Source organism: Neofelis nebulosa, chromosome 15 (genome assembly GCF_028018385.1).
Source record: "Neofelis nebulosa isolate mNeoNeb1 chromosome 15, mNeoNeb1.pri, whole genome shotgun sequence".
NCBI classification, from domain to species: Eukaryota; Metazoa; Chordata; class Mammalia; order Carnivora; family Felidae; genus Neofelis; species Neofelis nebulosa.
Genome location: NC_080796.1, coordinates 54,306,376 through 54,332,782, shown reverse-complemented (window position 1 = coordinate 54,332,782; position 26,407 = coordinate 54,306,376). Strand labels below are relative to the sequence as shown.

Here is a 26,407-nt window from a genome sequence, read left to right as displayed (position 1 = left end):
GTTAGAGGGAGACACAGAATCCAAAGCAGGCTCCAGGCCCCGAGCTGCCAGCACAGAGCCCGATGTGGGGCTCGTACTCACGGACCGCGAGATCATGACCTGAACCAAAGTCGGCCACTCAACCAACTGAGCCACCCAGACGCCCCTACAATATAGAAGTTTTTAATTTTTTTTCTCTTTACGTTGAAGATATTATTGCACTATCTTCTAGCTTCCTTTGTTGATGATAGGTCAGCTGTTAGTGTGATAATCCTATGAAGGAAGTCTGCTTTACCTGGTTATTTTAAAGACCATTTTAAATTTATCTGCTCTGCCTAGATGTAGATTTCTTATATATCCCATTTTGGGATTCATTAAAATTGAATGTATGGATTTGTGTTTTTCATCAATTCTGAGTCTTGGCCCTTATTGCTTTAGATAATACCTCTGTGTTGCCTCCCCCCACCCCCCCTTTTCCCTTCTCTTTTTGGGGGCTTTTTCAATTTCAGTGGTTCTATTTAGTTCTTTTTCAAATCTTTGGTCTCTTTCAAAATAAAATTTTCTCCTGTACATATTTGCAAGCTTGTTTTGTAAGCTTTGATCTTTGATATTTGCATTTGAAGTCCTTAGTTACCTTTTCTCTTGACTGTTTTGACTGTTGCTTCATTCACAATACCTCTCACTTCCCTGCATGTTTAGTTTTTTAGTACATTTAATATTTTTGATTGTCTTCATTTACTCATTTACGGTTCATTTTCCTTGGAGTTTTTTTCTGTGGAAATTCTTTGAGTTCCAAATTGAAGGTGGGTGGATGGCAGGGGTGGAGGGGACTCCAGGAAAGGTTTACATTTGTCTTTGCAAAGTACCTAGGAGCATTGCCAATATTATATCACTTTAAATTAAATTTTCAGTTTGAGGGTTTTTAACATCCAGACATTGTTGCTTTTTCTTGTCTTTTCTCTACTTTTCAAATTTCAACTTCTTTTATTTAGGAAAAGGAAAACTGTATTTTTAACCTGCTGGGAAATATTCATAAACTTGCTCTGTTTTAAAAATAACATACAGTTTGGAACTTAACTTGGCTATATCAACTATTTGCATTTTATTCTTTGACAATACTAACATAGTTATTTCACTAGAACTGTACCAGTTTAGATAGTAGTGACTTTAGTCCTATCACCCATACTCCTTCACTCATGGAATGTAAAATAGAATAAATAAATTGCAAATATTGGATGAGTCAGTGGACATCATAATATTTCTCCAAATTACATATATCCATCTACCATATCACATGTGCATTTCTGGTTGTATTTGTTAGAACACTTTAAATTGGAAGTGATAAATACCAATTTGTAGTAGCTTTACCAAAAAATAACTTATTTGGCTCAACATGACTGAACAGTCCTGGCTTCTGACACAGTGCTAAAATGATATCATCAGGGGTTGGTCTTTCCATCTCTTGGGTTCTCCCCCTTCAGGGTTGAAGATGACTATCAAAAACTCCAGGTTATCTAGCACAGTAGAAGGACAGTGCCTGTTTTCCAATAATTCCAGCAAAAATCCAGGATTAAGTCTCATTGGCCTGGCTTGGATAATGTGTTTATTTCTCAATTAGTTATTGTGGTCAGGGTGGTTAATTCCTGCTTTAGATTCAAGCAAGGGCCAATTTACAATTCGGAGATTTGATTTTCCTTGCATTTGCCAGGGCGTTGATAAGAGCTAGGGGACAGGAAAAAGAGTGGGCAGTGGGTTTATTTCTAGTTTACCATTATACTGAACTTAACCCCTGAGAGTCCTACCTTTATGAAAGAAGGAACTTATGTTAGATTCCCTCCCTTGAGCAGAATTTGACCTTTATTTCCTATTCCAGGAACTGAGTGAAATAAAATAGCTTGAGCTTAATTAGTTTGCCAGCGCCTTCAATGGACGGAAAAGTCTACATTGTTATTCTAACTTTAAGTTTAGGAGAGTAGGTTAGAAGATCTATCCTTGTGTTAATACATGAGATCAAAGCTGAAAAGCATTTTGAAATACAGACACATTTTACTATACAGAAGGCTTCTATCCTAAAGAAAGACCTAGATATATTCAGAAATTAAAAATACTAGCGCATGTAAAAATTGTAGGGCATTAGTTGTAGGATGTTAAAGAACCATGTTAAGGGGTGCCTGGGTGGCGCAGTCGGTTAAGCGTCCGACTTCAGCCAGGTCACGATCTCGCGGTCCGTGAGTTCGAGCCCCGCGTCAGGCTCTGGGCTGATGGCTCAGAGCCTGGAGCCTGTTTCCGATTCTGTGTCTCCCTCTCTCTCTGCCCCTTCCCCGTTCATGCTCTGTCTCTCTCTGTCCCAAAAATAAATAAAAAACGTTGAAAAAAAATTAAAAAAAAAAAAAAAAAAAAAAGAACCATGTTAATACTCTGAACCTCAATAAAACTTTCATCAGCAAATAAGTGAACCTGCAAATGCTATGTAACTCCTTCCTTATGCTTTAGAAGTTGAATTAGGTGTTTAATAGACATTAAAGTTGGATATTATAAATCACTCGTGTGTGTGTATAGTAATTTATTAAAGTTTATAAGTAATTGTATACTTTTATAACATTTACAATTTCAAAAGCTAGAAAATAGATTCCATATTATATTTAAGAATGTTAGCATTTTAATCCCATCTGGATAGAGAGGATTGAAATAAAGCATCTTTCACTTGCCAGTGAGACAACTTTGTTCTTTGTATCTGGAGCATAAGCTTCAAGAGGGCAGGGACGGTGTTTTGTACAACTATGTATATTGTGTAACTTAGCACAGTGTATTACTGTTCACTTAATACATTTTGTTGTAGCTTTATATTAAAACTGTTTCCAACAGTGCATGTATATTAATTTTAGCATGTTTAATGATTCAGAGTGTTAGTATTTGGCACTTCCTTTTTTGTTTTTTTAAAGATGTTTATTTTTGAGTACACACTCGAGTGGGGAAGGAGCAGAGAGAAGGGGATAGAGGATCCAAAAGCGGTTAGCCCGATGTGGGGCCCTAACTCATGAACCACAAGATCATGAACTGAGCCGAAGTCACCAACTGAGCCACCCAGGCGCTCCTATATTTGGCATTTTCTAAGTAGGCTTGATTTATAAATAAACTGAATCCATAGGGAGCAAAATTATTACCTGGAGGAAATTTTTAAATTTATGGAAATCTTAACTTTTCCATTAGATTTCCATTAGATTAGATCCATGGATATGAAAATAGCTCAGAAATGAAGTTTTGTTTATCACAGTCACCATCTACTAAAGACCTTTATGAGTATGAGACTAGTTGTACTAATGATGAATCCAGCATGTGATAGTCAAAATTTTCAAAGGACTTTAATAAAATATGCTAATAGACTGTGTATTAGGAGTATGCAGCTAAAAAAAAAAAAAAAAAAAAAAAAAAGACTGTTTTGAAATGCTTTGTGAACACCCAACAATCTAGAGGTGGCAACAGCTCTGTAGATTGCTAAGTTATATTTGAAGATAATCTGTTGATGGTACAGTGGAGAATTGAATCACATGGTAGAGTTGGTAATTTACTAAATTACTAGCAGTATTTACTAAGACAATTAGCATACACTTATTTAATTTCCTCCTTAAAAATTTGCAAAGCAACCCTGAAATTAGATGGCATTTTTCTAATTTTGCTTAGTCATAATCCATGAAAAGGGATATTTTGTGAAGCTCTTGGATATACTAAGTCACGTATCTGGGAAGAAGCCACATCATCTTATTTCAAGTGACCTTTTGATTTATAATAGAATATCCTTCTAATAGCATTTGAAAAACCAAGGAATAGTATGGTCTTTTATGTAACTTTGGAGAATGCTAGGTGCTAGATGAAAGAACATAAATTGTGTGTGTCTCTGTGTGAGCCAACTTATGGACTAAGTGAGCTGAGTACTATTTGGCATGGGAAGAAAGATTATACTCTACACATTGTAATCTGTACATGCAGAAGCAGGTTCATTTAAAAAAAAAAGAAAAAAGGTTTGGTTTAAAACTATCAGTATTTTAAAAATAATTTCTAACTTATTTTCCCATTTGTGTCCCACTGAACCATTTGACCTTTTTTCATCTCTGTTTTTTCAAAGATTTGTCCCATCAGATGAAAAGAAGAAACAAGGCTGCCAACGAGAAAATGAAACTTTAATACAGAGAAGAAAAGATCAGATGCAACCAGGAGGCACTGCAATTAGTGTCACAGTTCCTTATAGAGTAGTAGACCAGCCGCTTAAACTTATGCCTCAAGACTGGTAAGATTATTTCTATTTTATGTAGTCATTAATTTTTTTGTATAATTAAAAAGTGTCAAGTTTTGTCATGAGTTCTAGATAGAAACTATTCCTGAAGACATTGTTAGTGTCTAACTTGGTCATTAATAATGTCGATGTTTTAGTAATACCTAAATAAATTTGTATTCTGGATAGCTAAACATTATTTTACGTATAAGAAACACTGACTTCTGGAAAATTTAGTAAAAATTCTTAACACTGTTTATTTGTTCTGGATCAGCTTTTAGAACAAAACTTACAAATAGACTAATGTTTTGAGAACCTATTGTTTAGTTTTTTGTTTTGGAGAATTCACATTTTGGAGTAAGAAATGATAAGTGAAGAAATTGTTACTTTTATTATGAGGACTAATTTATTAATAAAAATAACATGATCACCCTACTCTGGTTTAGCTCTTTAATTGCATTAAAATGTTCTTTAATAAAATATTTAGGTATTTTTAACAGTGTCTATTAGCTCAGATACATGAATTATCTTACATTTTATTAATATAAGGTAGAGTAAAAACAGTCTTGAGAGTGCATCTCTGTGTGACGTAAGAGAATGCAACACATTGATGCATTAACTGAAATTTACCTTTGAGGTACTTACCAGTCTTCACACATTAGGAAGTCAGGGCATTGAGAATATAAGTATGTTAAAAATTTATTATATGAAGTAAAATGAGAACGTCAGTTATCAAGTTTAAAACTTGTAAGAAAGTTACTCCATATTAGTATTACATGTTTGCAGTTATTTGCAGAAAATGGTAATACAGTGTGTACAAGTGCCATCTCACTGTGCTACAGAATAATGCTTGTATATATTAGCTAGGTCCCTAGTCATTGGTATCTTAACTTAGGAATATTTTCCTTACCTTTCTTCTTTCCTTCTCTGTTAATCCTTTCAAGAATTCACCAAGAGTAATATTTATATTATCCTGCTTATTACATGCTAACCCTGTGAGGCCCAGTAGGATCTAGGTGATGTCTCTCCAACAAATTTCCTTTAGTTTGGGAGGTACCTTCTGCTTTCAACCATTGTATGGCTAAAGATAGGTCATGAAATTAAGAGGTCATTTAATAGTGAGCTCTATTACCAAAGATCATTTGGCAGTATGGGACATGTATTCCATGAAAGGAGGAGATTTTTAATTTAAGATTTCATTTTAGCCTTAGAAATTTTGAGCAGGTTAGAATTTTAAGCTGTGGTTTTTCACAGTAACTTGAATTGTTGCTGTAGATCTTTTACCTGAATAGAAGGTAGCCCTGGTTTAATTCTTTGTTGGATGTGTAGAGTCTTCATCTAATGCAATGGTTATTAAAAATGTGATCTTGGACCTCTGGGCATTCCTGAGACCATTTCAGGGAGTTGTAAGGTTAAAATGATTTCCATAATACTGCTAAAATGGCTGTTCTCATGATTTATCAGTCCTCACCCAGGAACAGTAGCATAACCGGGGCACAGGATCAGCCATTCCCTCCCTTTCTTCTTCTCACTCCTCCTCTTCTTCCCTTCATTTCTCTTCTGCAAATGGACTGTCCATGCCCTTCTGTTTCCTCATCTGTAAAATAGGGTAATAATAGCACTCACCTCATTGGATTTTTTGGAAGATTCAGTGTATTAACATAGGTACTGTGTAAGGTGCTTAGAACAACACTGGCACATAGTGAATGTTCATAATCTTATTAATGTTAACTGTTACTGTTTATTATGGTTTTGTTTCCACCTCTTTAGTTCTAGGCATAAGCTGTTCATGACTCTTACACTTATTATAATTTCTCAATTTAATTAAATATTTTGTGAACTAATGAAATATGAGGGCCTAGAAAAAGATTTGTTCTTTTCAGAAAAATAAAGTCTAACAGTTAGAAAAACAAGGTTTTAGAAAAACTTGCGTTTTTAGAAAAACACTTATAGACTGGGCGCCTGGGTGGCTCAGTCGGTTGAACATCCGACTACGGCTCAGGTCATTATCTCACGGTTTGTGAGTTTGAGCCCCGTGTCAGGCTCTGTGCTGACAGCTCAGAGCCTGGATCCTGCTTCGGACTCTGTGTCTCCCTTTCTCTCTGCTCCTCCCCTGCTCACACTCTGTCTCTTTCTCCTACAAAAATAAAAAATTAAAAAAAAAATTTAAAAAAAAATTAGGGTGAGTGAAACAGTTGTAAAACAATTGGAAAAATTTTTAAGAAGTCTGATGGTTTCTATACTCAAATTATTTCCCAAATACTCAGAAGAACTCAAAAATAAGGCCTTGGGGCTTCATAAAATGATTGGTGAGTTATTTATAATGTTTTTAATTAATGTAAAATATTTAAGATCTACTTGAATTAAATGATTTCCTTTTAAAACCAACTTTTTCAATTAATACATCCACCAGTGTTCCCTATTGCATTGGAAGAGTGGGCCTGTTAGTCTAGGAGAAGGGCAAATTAAAAGGTTAAAAAGATTGCATATAAGGATTGTGTATGTAATGATGTTTAAAAGACCCAGGTGCAGTGCATGAGACGTATAGCAATCATTAATGTATTTTAATGGTAACGTAATGAAGAGTTGTGGTAATGGACTTTGTTTGCCTCGCAGATGTGTTGACAGGAGACTATATCACATGAATCATTGAGTCCTTTTCTTAAGGATTTACAGTAACCAAAGTTCATCTATGAGATACTCTCTCTCTATTCTAATCCTCCCCCCTTTTCTGTTTATAGGGATCGGGTTGTAGCAGTTTTTGTGCAGGGTCCTGCATGGCAGTTCAAAGGCTGGCCATGGCTTTTGCCTGATGGATCACCAGTTGACATATTTGCTAAAAGTAAGATTCTCTTTATTTTTACTTTTACTTTAAATATTCCTACATTTAACAATATAGAAATGCTCTTGCTTTATGTAAGAGAAAGCCATCTATGGCTGTGCATATACGATGTGTGTATCAAAGGATTCCTATTATATTTTAATTTTTAAGCACCTGTGGACTACTTTTTTTTTTTTTTTTGGACATTATTATTTTTTGTGTACTTATATCTAAAAGTGAATTATCCCCTGAGTTAAATAGAATTACTTTAGGCCTTAAACTTCAAAAGGATTAATATTTTTGCACGTCCATATATTTTTATTAAAACTGATGACTAGTTTTTAAATGGGTTGACTTTTGCTAACAGTAGTGTATAGCTGTAATTTGAAGTGCCATATGATTTTTACCAGCTGTTTCCACCGTCTTGAATGATTGTAGCATGATTGACTTTTTCTTTTCATTCAACTCTAAATTCAAATATTCTCTCCTTTAGAGAATCCTTGTCTGGCCATCCTGGAAAGCCATTACCTCCTCCCAGTTACTCATTAAGCCCTTTTATTTTCATGATAGTACTTGCTGCTGTTTGGTATTATCTTGTATTTATATCTTTATTTTCAGTCTTCCTGGTTATAATGGCAAGTTGCTTAATGGGAGGAGCCTTTTCTGCCTTGTTTGCTCTTCTGCCTTGTTTGCTCTTGTATTGTCAGCACAGAAGAGGGCGTGGCATAAAGGAAGCATTCAATAGATACCTGTTAAATTAATGGATTTCATGTGGCTTCTATCTTTTGGTATATTAATATATCAGTATATACCAAATGTAGATTAATCTGGTCTATTTTTTTTTGCTGGTAGAGATATTCCAATTATTATTTAATTCAAGTACCCAATTAAGTTAGTAACCACAGTAAAATTGTTTTTAAAAAACCATTCTAATGAAACAAGTATGTTTATTAGAAGTAACAGCTTCAGTTATTATGAACGTAGAGTGTGCTACTGTAAAATCCAGCCTCTTTTAAAGCAGCCTCAGTTTTTGTTAGTGGTATTACCATTCTTCCAAAATAGAAACTACCCAAGCTTGAAAGCTTTACTCATTTATTCTGTTCTGCCTTCATTCATTTTAATTAATTATTCTAATATTACTAATATTATGATAGCTTTTTATGTTATTTCTGAAGCTACAGAGTTGATAAATAGAAAGTTAAAGATAGAGAATGGGGATTTTAATGAAAGTAAAGTATCCATGAACACGAGTATTTTACCTATTTGCTTGCCTGTTGAATAGTGTTTTAATAAAAAAAATGATTATGCCTTTGTAAATGCTGTCTAAATTTCATTTAGAATATAATGATGTAGTAGTTTCGTTCATATTGGTAGTCTTCTGAAATTTAGATAACTTGAGTCTTTTTTTTTTTTTTTTAACAAAGTTATGATTTTCTTCCATGAATTATTCTCTTTTTAATCTTCCTTCTTTACTGAATCCTTTCTGTCAGCATTTACAGTGAAAGTAAATCCGACTCTTGATTTTGGTTCAGGTCATGATCCCAGGGTTGTGGAATCAAGCCCCATGTTAGGCTCCACACTGCATGTGGAACCTGCTAGGAATATATTCTCTTTCTCCCCCACCCCGACCCGTGTGAGTGTGTGCGTGCGCACGCGCGCGCGCTCTCTCTCTCTCTCTCTCTCTCTCTCTCAAATAAAAAGAAAATGAAGGTACTCTTGCCTCTTCTCTCTTAAAATAAAACCCTTTCTCCTGATAAAATAAAACCCTTTCTCCTGACTTCAAAGCTCCTTTTCTTTTTCCTTTTATGAAATTTTGAAAGAAATGTCTCTACTAACTCATTTTCTATTCAGTTCTCAGTCCTCTGTTCAGCTTTCTTGCTCTCCACTAAACTGTTCTCACCAAACTTACCAGTGACCCAGATATTAGATCCCTTTGACCTCCTTATCAGACTTAAAACCTTCTTTTCCAAGGCTTATTACTCTTTTTTCAGACTCTAGCTACTTTTCCTCTGGCTTTCAACTACCTGTTAATATTTTGTTTCTCTTTTCCTTTAAGTATAGATACTCTCTCAAGGAGATCTGATAGCTTTCAATTATCATCTATATCCCTCCCCTTATTCTAAGGTTTCTAGCGTATATTCTGGGCCTGTATATCTCAGTAATTACCAGATAACTCTTCTGTGAGGTCCTGTTGGTACGTCAGACTCAGCTTGTTCCATATGGAATCGTCTTGTTCTCTCCCTCATTCTCAAACTGTTTCTTTTCCTCATTTAGTTTTCTTTAGTAATTTGTCTAAGCTAGAAACCTAGGAGTATTATTATCTCTTAGCTTTTAGTTGATCTCCTTGTTTTTACTCTTGCCTTTTCTAGGTTTTCACCCTTTGCCCCATAACACACTTAGAAAATGGTAACATCTATATAGCATAGCGGAAAACTGAGGGTTTTAACAGGAGCATCTATATGGGCCATGGTAAAAGCTTGTACTATTTTTTATTCATATTGCATAATAGTAAAATCCAAAATTTTTCAAAATATTAAGTATTGACTTGTATAAAATGGGCAAATAAAATCTTTTAAACGTTACAAGAAATTTGAGCTTACAACTGCATATAGCTTTTTAAAAATATTTTTATGTTTGAGGTAGCTACATGTATTTGTTGATCAAGATTTTTAAATGATGATTTCTTCAAATTTTGGTGGTTATCATTGAGAAAAAGTTTTCATTAATCTTCTAGATTATGTTGCCCCTTTGTCATCTGATGTGCCACCTTTGTACCTACTAAATATTATTCAAGAGCATTTTGTCTATTTCTTTTGCTTCTTTGTTCCTGTAAAATAATGTTGTCAAGATTCATGCAGTTTGTAAAAAATGAACAATTCTGAATTGTGTGAAATACTTTGCTTCAGTATTCATTGTGCTACCAGTTAGAAGACTGGCTTTCTTATAAAAGAACTTCATTTGTTCTATTTTTTGCTGAGGTTTGTAAACTAAAAGTCTTTTTCTGAATCAGAAAGATGTTTTGTATAATGTCTTGGTGTAAGTTTGCTTGCCATCACAGCTTCATGCCAATAAAATTTTTGTATAATGAGAGAAGCCTTATGCTTTCTTATTTGTGACTTAGATTTTTACACTCTAATGTTTCACCATTAATTTTAAAAGTTGTCTGTTCTGGTGGAATAAATACTGTATAAACTAAATCTATTGAAAGTAGGGAGTGGAGTACTGTATGCGTTTATAGATTTAGATAAATGATTTTAAAAAATATAACTAATATATATATATTTTTTAATTTATTTATTTATTTTTGGGACAGAGAGAGACAGAGCATGAACAGGGGAGGGGCAGAGAGAGAGGGAGACACAGACTCGGAAACAGGCTCCAGGCTCCGAGCCATCAGCCCAGAGCCTGACGCGGGGCTCGAACTCACGGACCGCGAGATCGTGACCTGGCTGAAGTCGGACGCTTAACCGACTGCGCCACCCAGGTGCCCCAATATAACTAATATATTTTTAAGAATGATTTAAGGTAGGGGCGCTTGGGTGGCTTGGTCAGTTAACTGTCCAACTCTTGATCTCTAGCTCAGGTCATTATCTCACAGTTCGTGAGATCGAGCCCTGCATCAGGTTCTGTGCCTCCCTTCTCTCTCCTTCTCTCTCTCTCAAAAAAAAAAGAGAATGATTTAAAACAAATCATAATGAGAAAATTAGAAAAGTGAAACATGTAGTAAGGAAAATAGGAAGTATTGAAACTGTTGACTTCATTTAATTTAAAAATTGTCTAAATTAAAAAATGTTTACACATATAAATATTTTGAAAATGGGTTTTTTGAAGCTATAATGTATAGCCCCTTTAATGAATCAGTTTAATTCATTAAATTGAATTAAACTCAAAATGAATGATGTGTTTGGTGAGGGGACCTTTAATTGGAAAAGCAAATAGTTTAGAAGTAATGTTTAAGTGTTTCTGTTTGTGAGCACAAATGATTCATTTTGGATTTGCATCAAGAATTACACTTCGATTCATTGTTAACATCCAAAGCCAGTAGGCTAGCAAGCAATGTGGAATAAACAGTCCATAACGTAGCTATCAAAAAAATGAACGAAGTCAATCATTTTTCTCTTTAGAAACCCCTAATACTAGATGATGACGATGCAATCATATCTTATATACAAAAAAAAAATTAATGGAAAGAAAAGCTAACTCTTACGTGTGTACCTGTAAAACAGAAGCTTCACTGATGGTAAACTGATTGCAGATACAAAAGTAAGATTCAACTGGATGATCAGGGAGAGAGATTCAAAGTCAGTATTTTATGGTCCATTTGTTAACCTTTTGTAGGATACACCAGCTGGGAGGATTTGCCCGCTAGAGTCTTTTATTCACCTGACACTAGAATTAACTGTTAACAATGAAAATCAGATAATTTCATCTTCTTGCTTTAATCACTTTCTAGTGGTTTACTATCACATTTGGAACAAATTCAGATTTTTTTTACCATAGCCAAATTTTACAGTATAGGACATTGTCTACAGAAGAAGTTATTCTTGTTTATAGGGTGTGTGCCAAGCTTGCTTTCATTTCAAAGCCCTTTACCACTGTTCTTATGCCTGAAATCCTCTTCTTGATCTTTGCTAGACTTGCTTTTTATATCATTTAATTATCTCCTTCTAGGTAACTTTCCAAATTTTTCTTTTTCCCTTTTCATCATTTCTTACCAAGTCCCATTCGTTCTCACTCCCCTAATTATTTCTTGAATCTTTCTCTTGCCAGGCATGTATATTCTCCCTAGTTGAGCAAATCTCTTTCTTCTCTAGATTGTTAAATTGTATCAATAGTCGCTACTAAACACTTTGCAGTGATTCTCCGTATCTCTTAGATGAAAATCCAAACTCTTTAATATGGCCTACAAGGCCAGCAGTGTTCTGAATCTGGGGTCTTACCTTTTGCTCATTCTTTACATTACTTTGTATGATGCAGTTCCATTAAATTTCTTTAGTTCCTAGATGAAACTGTTTTCTCTTTGAGCATGTTCATGCTAAACAAAAGTCACTTCCTGTGTTTGCTTAATTCTTACTCAGCCTTTAGGTCTTACGTTAGATATCATTACCTACGCAAGACTTTCTGAACTCCATGGTCTGGGTAAGATACTCTTTTATGTTTCTGTGGTGCACTCCTATCTTTATCATACTGTATTTGAATAGTTTTTTTCTTATTATTATCCTTCACAAGACCATAGGCATTTTATTAGCCTCATAATACGCATTATTCCTCATTTCAGTCCCAGTGACCCAATCCTTGGTAGGTATTTGTTGAATGTTTTTGAGGATACCACAGTACTTAGTAGAATCTATTTCAAAAGTCTCTTGGTTTATAATGTAGCTTCATCTGGTTGAAGAAAGATTGTTTTTTTTAAAAAGTTTTTGTTTTCTTTTGAAAATAATTTTTTTTTGTTAATGTCTATATTGGGGTGTTTTTATTCTTTTATAAAATATTTTTATAATTTTGATCGCAGTTTGAATTAAAAATATTATTTCCCCCCATACAGTTAAAGCCTTCCATCTCAAATATGATGAAGTTCGTCTAGATCCAAACGTTCAGAAATGGGATGTAACAGTATTAGAACTCAGCTATCACAAACGTCATTTGGATAGACCAGTTTTCTTACGGTTCTGGGAAACATTGGATAGGTAATTCTGATCCTAAAATTCATTTACTTCTGCTTTATTATAGTAATTTTCCTTTCTCCTCAGTTAGATTTTAAGCTCTTTAAAATTGTATACATATCCCGTTTCCTTTTTTGAACATTGTCTGATGCTGATCTCTAGTAGATATTAATAAATATCTTTGTTGTACTGATTTCAGAAATAGATGGAGAAAGGGCTTATAAGCTTGTTAGAAAGAACAGTAAACTCTGAGTCAGAAGACCTAGATTTTATGATCTGGCTGTAATGAACTGTGTGACCTTTTTGAACCTTGCGTTCTGTCTATCCCAGGGGCTTGGATTTATATGATTCCCTGCAGGGTTTTTTGTTGTTGTTTGTTTGTTTGTTTGTTTTGTTTTTTTTTGCCAGCATCAAAAGGTCTCTGACTGGATTTGAGTTAAGGGTAGCCTGTGAAAGGAATTGAGGTTTTGAATTTATTTTAATTACTGTTATAAACAGAATTCTTAAAGTCCTTTTACAGTAATAGCAGTTTTGTAATTGGAAAATTTAAGAACAGCTTTATGATCACAGTACCACTGAATTTATTCTCGTGGTGCTCTTTAAAATCTGTCACTTTCTTGGTGTAAGTCTCTTGCTGAATATTAAGGGTTTTCTAAAGTCAGAGGTTACTGAGGTAACCCAGTGATTATAATTGATAATATATTAAAGAAAAACATTTATTATTCTAGCCAGAAGCTCTGATTATAGAATTTAATAAAAGGAATGTTTCTTCTGGCTTCAGAAGTTCTTATTCTGTATTCCCAAAGTATAGTATCAGGCTTCCAGTTTTTTAGAAAACAAAGCATCCTGTTCACTTTTGAATTTTAAGTTTAAAAAAAAAGTCAACTTATTTTTACATTTCTAAAAATTCTAAAATTCCTATAATCATTATAACCTATTATAATATTATTTTCCAGGTACATGGTAAAGCATAAATCCCACTTGAGATTCTGAATTTTACTTGGTTTCCCTTTTTCTGGAGATCTGGATTAAGAAGCATGGATATACCTTGACCTAAAGACTGAGACTCAAGCTTTATGAATTTATCAAGAACTTACAAATGAAGAAGGTCACAGATCCATCTTTTATAAGACCTTATTTGATGCTTTATGCTTCAAAGGGATGATGCTTGTCATCCATATAAGCAAACTTTTTGGCTTACAACTATTTTTTTAATATTAGCCTTCTAGTCTGTAACGGAAATTGTATATTTTGATAGAAGTTTTTTCTCCATTGGTTAAATTAGCATTACTTAAAATTTGTTTCTTTAGAAAATAAATGCAGGTTATAAATGTGTGTATATTTAGAGGTTATAAGGCTCTCTAAGCCATCTTCTGATTTTTCATTGCTCTATAATTCCTTTTATTGAAAATAGTATGCTATGAATGGTATCAAATTTTAGTCTCTGGAACTTCCAAAACTAGCAAAGGGATGTGACTATTTTGAATGAATCAGAATGTCAGCCTGTATGTATACTATACCTATACTTACTCTTTATTTAAAAAAGAATAATGAAAAATCAAGAACAATTCTTCAGCTTTGATTGAACTGTTCGGCCTTTTCAAGACTTCTTTACTTACAATGAATACATTGAATGAATGTACATTCTTCTTTCTCACTGACTTTGGTGATTTTAAAACTTAGAATGATATATTTCTATCTGTGCTATCTTTCCACTTGAAAAATCTCAGAAGACAGATTAAAAACATGATAGGCTGTAGTACTTTTTGTTTTGGGAGCCAGAGTATGTTTGGGGGAAAGAAATGTATTAGTCCTACTACAATGTAACTTTAACTTTCTTATCTTTCTCATAAGTTCACCTTTGAATCTTACTTTGTATGTATGGTGTAGGTTTTGAGTCTTCTGTTTCTAGGCATGTTGATCTTGGAGTTCTTATCTTCCATTATCCCTAAATATTGATAACTCTCCCAGACACCAAAGAACACATTTGCTTAATTAAGTGTCTGAACAGAAACAAGATAAAAACACTGGTATTTTTATGTGCGTATTCAATATCGTATAAAATATAAAACCTATATTTTAACTTAGTAAAATATTTTACTACTTCTCTAGAGTGTTACATCCAAGGTACAATGAATGAGCATTTTCCTTGAGTCTTGATTTCACCTTTTATTACTTAAAAGCAACTGGAACCTCTACTCCCCTAAAGAGTTTTCGCCATTAGGATTGTTGCTGATTGTTCATCTTGTGTCATTTTTTTCTCCATTTTTTCCCCAGTGATCTCTCTTAGATGAACATTTTTTTTTAGTAAACATTTAGCTCCTTCTTATGTTATGCTGACATTACCTAGCTTCATTTTGAAATTTAATGCTATCATAAGAATGAGAAGCACTTATTTATTTTTAAAGTAATCACAAAAGTCCATACCAATAGTGGATAGAAAAAAGTATTTATTCATGTGGAATTCACTATGTTCTTAAGAAAAGCAGTCAGCATTTTAAATTATTAGATTATAGGATATTTATAAGGTTTGAACAGATTGTACCCCCTTCCTTTCTGTGCACCTCTCTTCTTGAAAACAAAAGAACTCAAATTTGTTCACTTTAGACTTTCTCATCATATAAACTGTTTTCAAAATGAATTAATGTATTGTATAAACTTTCTCCATGATGAAATCGTCAAAGACTAGAATCTGTACTATTTTAATGTAAGATTACTTGTTAAGACTACTACAAGTGGACGAGAACTACCTTTCTATAAAAATTTTTAGTATTTATACTTATGTCATATATGAAATTTACTTGATACAGAGTGTGGTTAAAATTGGGAACATCTACTTTAAACAGGGTTTATTTTTCTATCTTGAATTTGCCTTATGTATATTCAAAGGCTTCTGGAAATACTGTAAAGGAACATTAGGAAAAGTACAAATATGCTATGCTGTATGTATTTTAAAATCAAACCCTTAGTATGTACTTAATTTTCTTTTTCTTTTTTCAGCAGTTCAGTCCCTCATTTAGGTCCATGTAATTAATGTAATAGTCATTAATTCCAAAACAATTTTTTTTCAGCCAGTCATTATTCGTTATCTCATGACTCCCAAGTCCTACAGCAGCACCTATCACTGTGCCTTGCACATAGTAGGCATTCAGTAAATATTTATATGCATGAATTAATGAACTTTTCAGTGTGACTGATTTATTACAAAAAGTACTTTGACTAGGTCTTGGAGTTTGAAAATACAGAAATACAGGGAATGAAGAGGTACACACAGATGTTTAATGGAAATGAGGTATATACATTAATGACCTTGACTTACCATAAGTTACTGTTAACTGGAGACACCCTTGCTTGTCCCATTGGTAAAAGAAAACTCCCATTTCTTTATTCATAGGACACTTTTCTGAGTCAGGTAACATTAAGAAACTTGTAGGTTTCAGTCAGTTAATTGTTCAACCTTGACTGCACGTTAGAATCACTTGGGGGACCTTTTAAATATTTATTGCCTGATTCCTGATTCTGATTTAATTTGTGCTGAGACCTGATCATCAGTATCTTTAAAAAGTTGTTCAGGTAATTTCATGTTCAGAAAGGATTGAGAATCACTGATTTAATTTGTTGTTGAAAACAATGCCAGTATTAAATGTTGTATTTCCTCATCTCCCACCTTCCCTCCCTCCCTCCCTCCCTCCCTCCCTCCCTCCCTCCCTCCCTCCCTTCCTTCTCTCCGTTCTGCCCTCCCTCCTTCTCTCCCTTCTTTCCTTCTCCCTGCTTTCCTTCTTTTGTTCTTTCTTTCCTGCTTTTACTTTTCCTCTTGGTGGCCACCCTTTGCACTAGACTGACCCCCTTATTGATGGTATTGGCCTGTAGTTCCACATAACAAATTCAAGTCTTATTTATTTAATATAGGAGTATTTTGCTGTTTAATATTTAAACAATGTTTAATATATTGCATTATAAACTAGTATTATAGTTTATGATTTGTTTCCCATGTGTCCTTATCCTTATTTTTTTTTAACAGCAGCATGATAACAATCCATACAGAAATAACTAGTTCATAATGAGGAAAATTTCATAATAATTTTTAAGGTAGAAGAACGTAAAGGATTAATTTCTTATCTGCCATGCAGAATTAGTTTGCTTATGAAAGGAAAGAGGCATACTTTTTAATTGGTCTGCACAGAAAAGTAAATTATTCATTTAAATAAAATTCATTATCAAACATTGAAGGAAATATTTTTCCAAAATAAAAATTTTTGTGACTCCTAACAAAGTTAAAGTGATACATTGTTCTTTTTTGGAGGGTGGGGAGGGAGTATTTAGTTTCCATATTTCTTACTATATAACAATTCCATTTTATTGGTATTAACAGTAGAAAATGATGATAGGATACACATTATGTGGCCAGAAATAAAATGCCACTTTGTCAGATAACAATTATCTGAGTCTTAGTTGTTGAACTAATTAGTTTATAAAACTTTTTGAGACCAACAGTGTATTTTATAAATATTATAAAAGCTGATCAAAATTAAAACATGAAAAATAAATTTGATTACATGAGCCTTAAATATTACTTGACTGAATTTTTATTCACTTGGATTTGATAGTCAACTGGTTACCCTAACCATAGTAAATTAACTTTAGAAATAAAAAAGTAAAAATCACTGAATTTGACTTAAGAACTGGATTAGGAATTTTGAAATGTCATGTCCTGTATGTTCTGGCCTATCCATTGCCACATTTGGCTGTATAGTGATGCCAGCATGGTTTCTATCTGTATATGTTGGAATGATAACCAAGGAAAAATTGGAAATGTATAATAGGTGTATAAAAATTATATTTAGTAAATGCATAATATGCAATAATACTTTCAGGTCATTCATCTTTTGGGGCTTATATGTATTATTTTAGGTAGTGTTTATTAGAGTGATCTTGAGAGTTATATATAAATGTATGCCATTTAAATGAGTAAAGCTGAGGAGATTAATTTTATTGCCAAAATTCAAAAAGTGAAGTGATGCTGTGTCAAATTTAGGTAGGTGATGTATCTCTCTGAGAGTTTTGCTACTGAATTCCATTTCTATCCAGTTTAAGTTTGCTAAAAGCTACTTAACCTCCAAGTTTGGTTATATAGTGCTTTATATATAATGTAGTTCATTTACATGGTATAGGCACTATAAATGATTGTTTACCCCCCAGTTTGTATATTTCTCATGCAAAGTGGGTTCTTCAGTGGAACTTAAATTTAGGCCCTGTGACCTGATTAAATGTTCTACTCATTCTTACTCCATTTCAGTGGATTTTTAAGTTTCAACTTGTAAATAAGTTTTGGGTATATTCCCACCCCCACTTCTGCCCTAGTCTTCATCCTTCCAACCAAAAACACATTCAACCAAGAATACAGAAACTGTATTGTGGTGTAGGATATGGACGATGACAGTCTTTTCAAAAAGGGATTTATGAGATTTTTCAGGCATTGTATTTGTTTTGAAAATAAACATAATGTAAGTTTTCACTTTGAAAACTAAAGAGTTAAGTACATTTACAGTCTTCTGTTAATGTGTTAAATAATGGAGAGAATCACAATTCTTCCTAAAAGTAACAAGCTACATGCTCTAATGAGCTTAGTTTGGTTATGGTCCAACTTACCAAGTCCTTATTGTTAGACTGTTATTTACCAGCATACACTCTTAATTCTATTATCTTTCAGCAGTTTGGGCACCCTGATTTTAACATTTTGTAGTTTGAAAACAAACTGCACTCCACATATAATCAAATCATTAACAACATCATGGTATTATTGGTGGTGCCAGTAATAATGTTTAACTCTTTTGCAACAAAATTCCTTTAATGAAGTGTTTAATGGGCCCTATTCAAACTTAATTTCTACTCAGTTCATAAGTGCCTACTAAATATGTATTTTATCCTGCTCTTCTGTTCATTTGATCATCTGCTTTTAGGCAGATGAGCATTCACATAACTAAAATAGATACAGCAGGAGTTGTAAATGCTGTTGGATTTTTTAAGGCTCAAAGGTGCTAGTATATAAGAGCACATTGCCAAATAAGCTTTTTTTCTTCTCATTTTCTAAAACAGTTTACGTTTATTTTTAATTAATGATCAGTGTTTATGGTGAGTTGGAAAACGTCCTGTTAATTTCCTTCAGTGACCATAAAAAAAATGTAAAAAGCAGCTCTAGAGAAGGCTATGGTGTTGAGTCTGTCATAATTATTTGTAGATACTTTATCATAGAACTGTAGTTTATAATTCACCATCATCTAGAGAATATTGATTTATATTACATGACTAATGTAAATAGGGCTCAGGCCACATAAGACCGAAGACATCAGAGGTTCAGTTAATCACATTTGAATATTTTATTGGGCTGTGATTGATTTGCCAAAAAAAATCCAAATGGAAACACATTGGGTTATACAGCATTGACTGTGATAAAATATAATAATGTATACTCACAGAACTTGCCTTCATGGAGTTTAACATGTTATAAATGTAAATATGGTAATGGCATCAATTTCTCTTTTTAAAATTGTTAAATAATGATGTGTTTTTATTTAAAATGGAATAGTTTGAAATTTTATCAAGTTGGTGTATGTAATGGTTGGGGAAGATCAAATGGGCTTGCTCATGGCATATTCAATCATGACATAACTAATGTTTATGGTCATTTTGACTGTAAAGCAGTTTTAAAGTATTTGTATTTTTATTTACATGTTTTTATTTCCTAATGCACCACTGAGTACAAAAAAGGAAGTGTAAGGGTTACTGATGATGAAATAAAGTGAGGGTGTTAATGTAGATTAAAGCAAGTTGATGTAGGAATTTGAGGAGAAAGAAGAAATTATATGGGAACTCACAACTCCATGGGGAAAAAAATACGTAGTAGGAATTGGGCAGTGATGTATCTTTTGGGGGATTGGTCATAAATTTAAATGAAACGAGGCAAACTGTGGTGTGATTTTTTTTTTTTCCAGCAGCATTTAGGTACTTGATTCCAGGTGTAGAAAAAGCAAATAGATTTTTAACTTTTGATAGAAGTAGAAACAGACCAGGGAGGTGAAGATATTCACAGAGGTGATGATTATAGTACCAGAACATGGAATCTAAGCTCTTCAAGGGATAAATGATGGAGAGGAAGTGGTGGATTGTATGAAAGTGGTGCTGACCCATGAACTGAAACCTTCAGTGAAATGAAGCCAAAAGTGAGCCTAAAAGACAAGAAGGTGAGAAGATTGAGTGTGTGAAATCAGGATTTCAGATGTGATCTGATACTGATGAGGAAAAGTCAAAACCTTGGAAGTGGCTGAGATAGGAGAAGGGCTCTTTGAGGTGGGGAGTCAAAGATCTGAGGCCATGATTACTCATGTGAGTGTTGAAATAACTGAGAGTTACAAGAAATAAAGGTGGCAGGGAAGATAGCCACAGGCTAGTGACTCAGCTTGATAGCAACAGGAAAATTCTAGATAGCATGAACTTTAAAGGATCCATGCTCAAAACAAAAATCTTTGGCTTTGTTATCAAGAGATGAGTGAACGTACATTTAGATATTTTTAGATTTTTTTTTTAAAGGTATGGATCATCATTTCAATGCCCCCCTCTAACGTGCTTTTTTAAATAAAATTCTGTACTTGTTCCATTAGGACAGATTATGAGGGCTTTTACTATACTTAGTGTAAATCCTCCTTTTTGACAATAATAGCCTTTCTACCTTCTCTGAGTCTCGTTTTCTCCAATTTGCTCCCACATCAGGCTAGTTCTTGTATTCTTTGCCTCTTCTGTAGCCCAATAATAACTGGAAGTGGGAAAAAGTCTTTGTTGAAAGACCTGAGCACTGCTCTGTTCTGAGGTTTCATAATGAGCCCAAACTGAGGTCTCTCCTAGTTGTATGTGCATTTTACTACTAAGGGAGAACACCTTGAATGGTTCCCATAGTGGGTTCAGGGTGCTGGAAAAAAGGAATACTTGGAAATATGGGAAATTGGAAAGGGTTTTTCATTGACTTTTCTGTGGACATCTTATTTCCTCAGTTTGTTTTGTTCTAGATTTTGGATGAGAATTCTTAAAATGTTGCAAGCTTTTTCCCCCTATACTGGGGTGGGCTAGATGTTATTTTGAGCCTAATCTAAATCTTACCTGAATCTCTTTCTTTCTTTGGTTTCCTTGTTAACATGAAGTGGTATATATTTTCTTGTTTGGTGGCTGATGGCTTTATGGCTTTTCCTTTTTTCTCAGTCCCCTACCAATTCTTTAGCTGTTAAGTATGATCGAGCTATGATCCCACTTGACTTCACTGTCTTCACCCAGAAGTGACCTTACCTATTTTTGGTGGAGGAAACAGAAGCCATGGGCTTCTTAGTACTTTATCTCACAAACTTGTATGCATATAATAAGCATCCTTTCATTCCTCCCATTAGAGTGATTTAAATGTCCTGTCACCCATCAAGGACTTGCCTGTTCATATGTTCTCCTACAGCCTTCCCCGCTGTCATGAGTATTGCTCTGTTACAGTTTTCCCTCTAGCTTGTGTCTTCATCCTGTCACCCTCTACTTATACCTTTCCACCCACATTTAAACTGGGTTGCACCTTACATCTTAAACAGGGTTCTACGGAGTATGTGAGTGCCTCCCAAAGATCTGTGGGCTTAGATGTATCACAGGTGTGGTACTAGGAAGACTACCTTCAGAGTACCTGCTGAGCGGCTGCGTGGTAGGCTCTCAGTTCCTGTTTGTATGGGTACTGGCATCTTTCTGGTTAATACATCCTTAGCCCACAGAAGTAGAGATAACTGGCTTGCTTGTATTGCTCACAGGTTTATTGCCACTCGTACTGTCCCACAGTTTGACTTGTGCAAAAGGGCAAAGGAGTAGACAAAGGAAAATAGTAAAGAAGTCTACAGAAAAATAGGACATTCAGAAGTGGGTGGTGGTGAAAAAGAATTGCTGGTGGAGATGGATAACAGCTTTAATTTTGAAAAAGCACATGAGGAAGTTCAATCAGTGTGAAATAAACTTTGTATAAATTAAAACAAAAACCCAATGCATTAAATGTAGTAGAAAAAGAGGGAAATGGCCACTCCTGAGGACCAAATTAGAGGCCTGGATGGAATATGTGCAGTAGTAGTTACCTCTAGAAACGCAAGACCCAAAGACCTGAAGATTGTAATAAAAATGAAAACACCTTGAAGAAAAGTTTGGATATTTAATGTGAATAAGTAAAGAACCGTAAGGAAGAAAGAAAGGAAACAGACTTAGGAAAACAGTTCATAGATACTAGAGGAAAATTTCCCTGGTTTGAAAGAGTTCTCATTCTGGAGGCTCCCTGTAACATGGAGGGGAAGGGGGAGGACACTTAGGCAGACATTTCATTCAAATATTTATGGTCTACTTCATGTCAATGATAATACTATTTTAGTCACTGGAAGTCAGGGTAAACAATTTTGAGCCGTGCCCTCATTGACTAGGAAGAGGTAGATAATAAAATGAATGTGTCAGATGTGAATAAGTGATAGAGAAAAAAGTGAAGTCGAGTGACTAGACAGTGCTGGGATAAGACAGAGGCAAGATACTGTGTTTTATTGGGTGGTTGGAGGCAAGGTGATATTTGAACAGCAATTTGAAGGAAGTGAGGGAGCCAACCTCGTAAATATCTGTGGCGAAAATACAGAAGGAACAGGAAGTTTAAAAATCCTAAGATCGTGAGTCCACCTGGGTGGCTCAGTTGGTTAAGTGTCCGACTTAGCTCAGGTCATGATCTCGTGGTTCCTGAGTTTGAGCCTGCATTGGGCTCTGTGCTGACAGCTCAGAGCCTGAAGTCTGCTTCCCATTCTGTGTTTTCCTCTGTCTCTGCCCCTCCCGCCTTGAGCTCACACTCTCGCTCTCTCAAAAATAAATAAAGATTAAATTTTTTTAAAAAAAATCCTAAGGTAGTATCATATCTGCAACTCAGAGACTGGCAAGGAGGCCACTTTGGCAGAGATGAGGCAGCAAGAACAGTTAAGAGGTGAGTGCAGAGTGGGAGCTGGAAACAAGATTATGTAGGACTTTGTAGGCTACTGTAAAGCTTTTATTCATTGGTACATAGGGGAAGCATTGGAGAGTTTTTGAGCAGAAGAAGAGTGACCTCATTGTGACCTTAGGTTTTAAGAGGCATAATAATGCTCTTAGAGAATAGACTATGTGGTAGTAAAGGCAGAGGCTGGGAGATCAGATCATTGGATATTACAGTAATTTAGATAAATGATTAGGGCTTGGGCCAGTGTGGTTACTGGGGAGGAGTGACAAATGGTCAGATTCTGGAAATATTTTGCAAGTAGATGGATTGGGTGTGATGTGTGATAATAGAGCCAACAAAAAGGTTTTTTTGTTTTGGGTTTTTGCCTAAATAACTGGAAGGATGTAGTTTTCTGCTTACTCTGATAACAAAGGTTGTGTAAAGGTCATATTTGGGGATGGTATTAGCTAAGGGAAACTGGAGTTTTGAGGAATGTTGAGTTTGAGATGCTCATTAGACATGCAGGAAGAGATAATTCAAATTCTTTAATTTCAGGGTAAAGAGAGGACTTCATAAAGGAACAAAAAAAGAAAAACACATCTCCAGGCTTTAAAGAATGACTACAAATAAATGTTTTCCAAGTGGGACCATTTATCTTGAGGATATGCAAGGATCCAAAGAGTATATCTCCCAAGTAACCTCGGTTGAGGAACAGGGACATTAGAACTTTTAAGAACTTCAAACAAATGACGAATTAAAGATCTGTGTTCTGTGATAGAGTGGGAATTTGAAATGTTAAGTGGTAAGTAAGAGTTCCTCAAGTGGGAAAGACATACTACCTGGAAAATCTCACATCAGTAACTACAGATATTAAGCTATTTCAGCAAAGATGTGGGGGCTGAGCTGAGCAGGGAGTAAAGAGTGAGCACCCTAAATTTCTCATCCCTGATAAGAAAAATGATTTCATGGAAGATGACCAACACTTGTTCTTGCAACTAATCAGAAGTTCTATATTTTTGACAAATAGCTTTCTAAAACCCACTTAAAGCACTTTGGAATATTTAGGGGGGAAAAAAACAAACTTGTTTTAAGGTTTTGGAGATTTTTAAATAGGTCAGGAAATTATTTGCAAGTTGTGAAATTGTGAAGGTATGAACATTTTGATAGGTATATTTATGTTTTCAACGCAAAAGCACAAAATAAATATCTCCAATAACCATTTTTAAAATGTTCTTTCCATAGCACAATTTTTTTCCAACAGTAATTACTTTCTTGTTCATTCACAGACTTCTGATCATCTGACTTCATAGTAATTTCTAACCTTGTTATTTAGCAAAGAGCTAACTTAGGTTTAAGAGGAAGGTCAACTCTCATTTTCTTGTTCCCACTTGGTTCCATTATTACTGTTATCTTTGTGTTTTTGTTTTGTTTTGTTTTTTCCCTCCCTCCTCAGAGATCTCTTTATGCCACTTTTCCATTTTGTAAAATATCTATAAAGTGTTGTCTGTTTCATTATGCTGGATGAGGGAATGGGAACTTCATTGTCAGGTCTTTTTCTTCCCTCAGTTCACCTTGTACTGTGTACAGATAAAGTGAAGGCATCTGTGTCAATTCATATATTAACTATTAATAAAGCTTAACTTAAATGCAAATATATATTTATTGTTTTCTTCCTGCACCCAACTGAATCATCTTGCATGCACCCTGGAATGTGTTTGCCCTACTTTGCAGACCAATAGCATGAAGTAAAAATGTTTCATACAGCATTTGTCAAACAGTGTTGTGTGTGGATCAGGAGTGTTAGCATTCCAGTGAGGGTGAATTGTGTGACTGTTCAAATGCGAATTCCTTGACCTTTGTTTCAAATTTACTGAATGGGTTTTTGTGGGATAGGGACAGAGAATCCACATATATAACAAGATTCTCAAGTGATTCATGGATGTACTATTTTGAGAGTCAATGACTGAAAACCTGAAGCCAGATTATATTTTCAACCTCATCAAATGCTTCCCTACCAAAAATTTAGGTCTAGATATACTGCCTTGCAGTCTTTCAACATGCCATCCATTTTCACAGCTCCATGCCTTAGTAAATGTCCCTTTCTCTGCCTGGAAAATGGGTTCTTACCTTTCAAGACAAATTCACACCTGTGAAATTCACATCTCTATTTATAAAATAACATATTTGTGTTTTTGTGATTTCTTCTGCTCATTACGAGCAGCATGAGGGATTTGCCCTTGTTAGTATTATCCCATATGAGAAAAAAATCAGACCAAAGTTTATGTTCTTAAAACCAATTGAACAGAGATGTGTTTGCATCAGTCATCTATGTACTGATTAAGAATGGACAACCAGATCTTCATTTCCCATATATATGATGCTACAACTCACTTTAAAACCTTAAAGAAATCTACCTATGCAAGGATTATTACAGAGATTGTCTCGAAAGGAATGAAATACAATAATAGAAATCTATATGAAAGACTAAGCAAAGTTATACCAGTATCTAGTAAGGAGTAAGTATTCACATTTTTCTTATGTGTATTTATAGTACCAGTGCACTGTAATTAGTCATGTTTTAAGATTTTAGGGTTGACCAGTTATCAAGTTTACTATCTCAGCTCCAAATCCACCCTTCTTTGCCCTGCTTTGTAATGGCTGGAACTGGACCCTGTACAGGTTTCTCCTGTACAGGCTGAATGTTAGGCTGTCACTGGAGGAACAATGGAAGGTCATAACAGGGGAAAGAGTGTCTTTTAATGATTCTGGTGGACTGTATTCAACTTGGCTGCCAGCAGATTAGCATGCAGAAGGTCGGGGGCACCAATTCAACAGCCTTCATGGATCATCCGCAGCCTACATCTTCCTGAAAGTTACTCTGCTGGAAGACCCAGCTGTGGCCCACTCATAGTCTCCATGGACCCCACCACTTGGTGAGGTGCTCCAACTAGGCCAACTCCACCATCCCCTCCAGCATGTTTCTTCCAAAGTCTATGTTCCTGTGTGAGCTAGACCCTCTCCAATGAGTTCTGAATCTCACTGGAGTAGGGGTGGGGTGGCTCTTACAAGTTCTTACTTTCTTTTTTATTCTCCCACCACTATAGAGGGAGTAGTTTCTTTCTGCTTCTCTTATTTCTATATCCATTAGAATCTTTTTACACCACCTTTTATTAACAGTCTGTAAATTTTCTGTATCAAAATTACTGATGTGGTGGTTCCTATCTCCTGACTGGATTCTGACTGATACATGGGGTATGCTGCTCAAGAGAGATTACTTTGAGAGTGGGGGATAAACTACTTCCTAAAAGTTGTGTTGAATCAGGGAGAACATGTGTTAGAATTATGGTTTACATAAATATTTGAAGTCTCAAAATAGCAAATGAGAAAAACAATACTGTGATGAAGTAATTGTGTGGAAATGAGAGAACGATTTGATAGAGTTTTGGTGGCTGACCTGATTGAAACCATGCTGATGGACGTGGGTAACTTTAGATCAATAAATATTAATTTACTCACATGTTACAAAGAGAAGTACAAAAGGAGGTGATTACTGTGTCCAGATTCCTGGGAACCTTCCAGAGCTATTTTGTACATAAATAGATGAATAAATAACCACATCTCTCAGTCTCTCTCCTTTTTTTTTTTTAAACATATTTGGCATTCTT

At 34.7% G+C, this 26,407-nt stretch overlaps 1 protein-coding gene across 2 annotated transcripts in view; it reads left to right on the top strand.

Annotated features, from left to right (window-relative positions):
- CDC73 (cell division cycle 73) overlaps positions 1-24,394 on the top strand; it is a 135,041-nt gene extending 110,647 nt beyond the window's left edge. The window contains exons 14-17 of one of the 2 annotated variants that reach the window (XM_058700586.1): positions 4,103-4,264; positions 6,991-7,091; positions 12,616-12,757; positions 13,690-24,394. In XM_058700586.1, coding sequence (XP_058556569.1) covers positions 4,103-4,264; positions 6,991-7,091; positions 12,616-12,757; positions 13,690-13,726 — 442 coding nt within the window. In that variant the 3' untranslated portion in view covers positions 13,727-24,394. Of the gene's footprint in view, positions 1-4,102; positions 4,265-6,990; positions 7,092-12,148; positions 12,446-12,615; positions 12,758-13,689 lie in introns of those variants that run through there. The other variant, XM_058700587.1, reaches the window with a different exon arrangement.
- Positions 24,395-26,407: the final 2,013 nt, after the last annotated feature.